General features: G+C 33.2%; 1 protein-coding gene across 1 annotated transcript; it reads left to right on the top strand.

Moving 5' to 3' along the window:
* The first annotated feature begins 433 nt into the window (after positions 1-433).
* P2RY10 (P2Y receptor family member 10) lies at positions 434-1,843 on the top strand. Its single transcript, XM_053692411.1, has one exon. It carries the CDS (start codon positions 460-462, stop codon positions 1,426-1,428), a length of 969 nt encoding a protein of 322 aa, XP_053548386.1. The 5' UTR covers positions 434-459; the 3' UTR covers positions 1,429-1,843.
* The last annotated feature ends 1,706 nt before the right edge of the window (positions 1,844-3,549 follow it).

The following is a 3,549-nucleotide window of genomic DNA, read 5'->3' as shown; positions in this document are numbered from 1 at the left end:
CAGCAGCTACTGAGCATATCTAGATATGCTTTTCAGCAAGTGATATCAAGAGAATGAAGCAAATGAGATAATAGAAGTAAATTAGAAAGTTGTTTAAAATGACATGCTCTTTCTAAATCATGAAAGAAAAAAATTGGGTTTCATGTCCCTTTAAATTGATCAATTATGAATTATTAAATAAATAATAATAATAATTATAACTATAATAACATACAATGCAAATTATTGAATTAGTAGCATATACATAAAAATCTAATGCAACAATCTAAACACAAGTACAGGTTGAAATTGTCTTTTAAGTAAACCGTATATAAAATAACATATAGCTGTAAAAGTTTAAAAGTCCAGAAAATTGACTGTAAAATCATTGCATAAACTTGTTTTTCTTTTTTCTCTTTTTTTTTTTTTTTTTTTTTTTAACATCAACAGGGAGAGAACTACTATACATAAACAAGGGAAATGCACAATGCCAGCCTTCATTGTGGAAATATCTCCAACTACCAGCATACTATTTACTCAACAACCTTCATTCTCATCTTTATACCTGGACTTCTAGCTAACAGTACAGCACTATGGGTGTTATGCCGATTTATAAATAAAAAAAACAAAGCAATTATCTATATGATAAATTTGGCAATGGCAGATCTTGCTCATGTTTTGTCACTGCCACTTCGAATTTACTACTACTTAAGCCATGTGTGGCCCTTTAAAAGCTTCCTCTGCTTGTTATGCTTTTACCTTAAATATCTGAATATGTATGCAAGCATTGTGTTCCTGACTGTTATCAGCATTCAGCGCTGTGTTTTCACAGTACAACCTTTCAAAGCCAAAGGCTGGAAACGCAGATATGACATTGTTATTAGCATTGTGGTATGGATAGTGGTTGGTATGGCATGCTTGCCATTTCCATTGCTGAGAAGCACAAGATTAAACAGTACCAATACAGTCTGCTTTGCAGATCTTGAAATCAAACACATAAACCCAGTACCTGCAATTACAATGCTGACTATAGCTGAGTTGTCAGGATTCATCATACCTGTCACAGTTATTCTATACTGTACACTGAAAACAGGAATTCAGCTGAAAAATGAAAACCAGAATTGCCAAAACCCTAATGAGAAATACAAAGCCCTTCGAATGGTTATAACCTGTGCAATTGTTTTTCTAATCTGTTTTGCACCATACCACATTAATTTCTTTTTTTATATGATGGTAAAATTGCATATTATTAGGCAATGTTCCTTGCACATATTTGTTCTTAACTTTCATCCATACTCCCTGTGCCTTGCCAGTCTTAATTGTTGTTTGGACCCCATCCTGTACTATTTTACAGCATCAGAATTCCGAATTGAGATCGCCCGGCATGGATCAACTGTTCTTAGAAACCGTCTCATGAGTCATGAGAGCTCCTCTTCTTTTAGAGATTGACTGCTGGTAAATGCAAAGTGTTGAAATCATTTTTGGAACTTTTAGACTTATTGCTCATGCAACTATCAAGATGGCATTCGTCTCCTTTTGTATATCTCAATTATTGCTCCTACAACTGTATTGTACCCTACTGTACTTGTCTTTTGTGTATGCAATGTTTTATTATTATTTGTATAGCGCTGCGTAATCTGCTGGCGCTTTATAAATACCTGATAATAATAATATATTTCCCTTATTCAAGTCACAGAAAACCATGTCATGTTAGCAGAATGAGAGTTATATCTTGATAAGCGTATCAGAACAAGGAGATTTAAAAGTCACAAAAAAAGAGAGCAAGTGATCGAATCCCTTCACTGCCATAGTTTTGGTCGATTTTTCAACTCTTTGTTATATAGCCATTTGTGTAGATATACATGTGTAAAGGAAAACTATATATTGATTTTTCCAAAAATAGATTAGCTTTCATATATGATATATAATATATATATATAATTATTTTTTTTACAGTATATCTTTAACAGATTCAATACTCTTAGTGAAAGTGACATTTCCATAAAACAACTAGTTTATCTGAATATGCCAGTACTGACAGTTGATATTGGTTGATCAATATCAACATTGACTATAAAATTATGACTACATAACCCCATAAAGTACAAAGAGCGCAGAATGTTTTTCTCTACCAGGTTTTCAAGGCTAAGCTACTATAGAGACCCTAATGTAACTGAAAAAATACATATGGGTGAGATTACAACTGAAGCACAAAAATGTCAGCAGAATGGAGAGCTAATATTAATTGTGCAAAATCAATACTGCTTCCGTTATTTTTTTAGCTCAAATTACAAATAGTAAGTGTAAATTAGTGCCCACCTTCGTGCACAACAAAATGGATTAAACTTAAATAATTCACACATTCTAATAAATATTAACAATCAAATAAGAGTATTTGGCATGAAAATAATAATTATGAAATAGTGATCAGAGAGACAGATAGAAAATGGTGGAAACGTGGTATTAAATAGACAGTATTACATAAATAAAACAGATTGTTCTTATCTACAAATCCCATAGTATAGGTCTCAAAGAGAGTTTTGTATACAAAAAAAAATTGTGAAATAACGTTTTCTGTATTCCATAATTTGCATAAAGTGTATGTTGTACTTGCTAAGAAGGGCAACAGTAGAATACATCCTTAAGAAGAGCAACAGTAGAATACATCCTTAAGAAGGGCAACAGTAGAATACATCCTTAAGAAGGGCAACAGTAGAATACATCCCTAAGAAGGGCAACAGTAGAATACATCCCTATGTTGATACTTTATGAAAGTATCTCTGGTTTTGTGTATTTCTTTGTTAAACTTTTTAGGTATAATGGCAATAGTATGTTCAAAAGGGAAAGTGATCTCTGTTGATGCAATTTCAGTAAATCATAGTGACATATTGTTATGGCCAACTATAACTTATCTTGGCCAAAACAATATGTCAATTCAGCCACAGGCAGTTAGTTATACATGCAGATAATTAGCCTACTCAAGAAGGGTTCGTTTTCTTAAAAGACTGCGGTGCTAACATTAAAGGGAAGATACTCCTGAAACATTCTCTTTCCAGGGCTGGACAATTTACAGGCCCAATTTACAGCTTACAAGAGGAGAGCAATTGATAATACAGTATAAAAAGAAAAAACACGAAGAAAAGCGCTTCCCTTCAGTAACAATACTACAGAGCGCTGTAGCACACAGTATAAGAGATATGATACAGTAAAATAGATTAAAATGAATAAATATCTATCAAGAAGATTGCCTTAAATAAGCAAAAATATCAGCCAGAGTCTTGGTAATTAAAGTCTTGGTGATTAGATATGTGCAGATAGCAGTAAACACATTATTAATGTAGTCCTTTACAATCCGAGCACCAGTACCAACCCAAATTCAATATCAGGGTATTGCGTGTTGTAATTTGTCTGACCTTAAAAGCCGGTACGTCAAGTCTGGGTTGTGATCTTGATATTAATAATAGCCTGTTTAGGAAGATGTTGTAACGACTTTTAGGAAATGCCAAAAGGTCTTTAGAGGTAGCGAGTCTTTTTTTTTTTACCACCGAAGTGACGTAGGGTATTTGACGT

The sequence above is a fragment of the Bombina bombina genome, chromosome 1 (assembly GCF_027579735.1).
Source record: "Bombina bombina isolate aBomBom1 chromosome 1, aBomBom1.pri, whole genome shotgun sequence".
In the NCBI taxonomy this organism is placed as follows: domain Eukaryota; kingdom Metazoa; phylum Chordata; class Amphibia; order Anura; family Bombinatoridae; genus Bombina; species Bombina bombina.
Note: the sequence above shows the minus strand (reverse complement) of the source record. Positions and strands in the feature narration are given on the sequence as shown.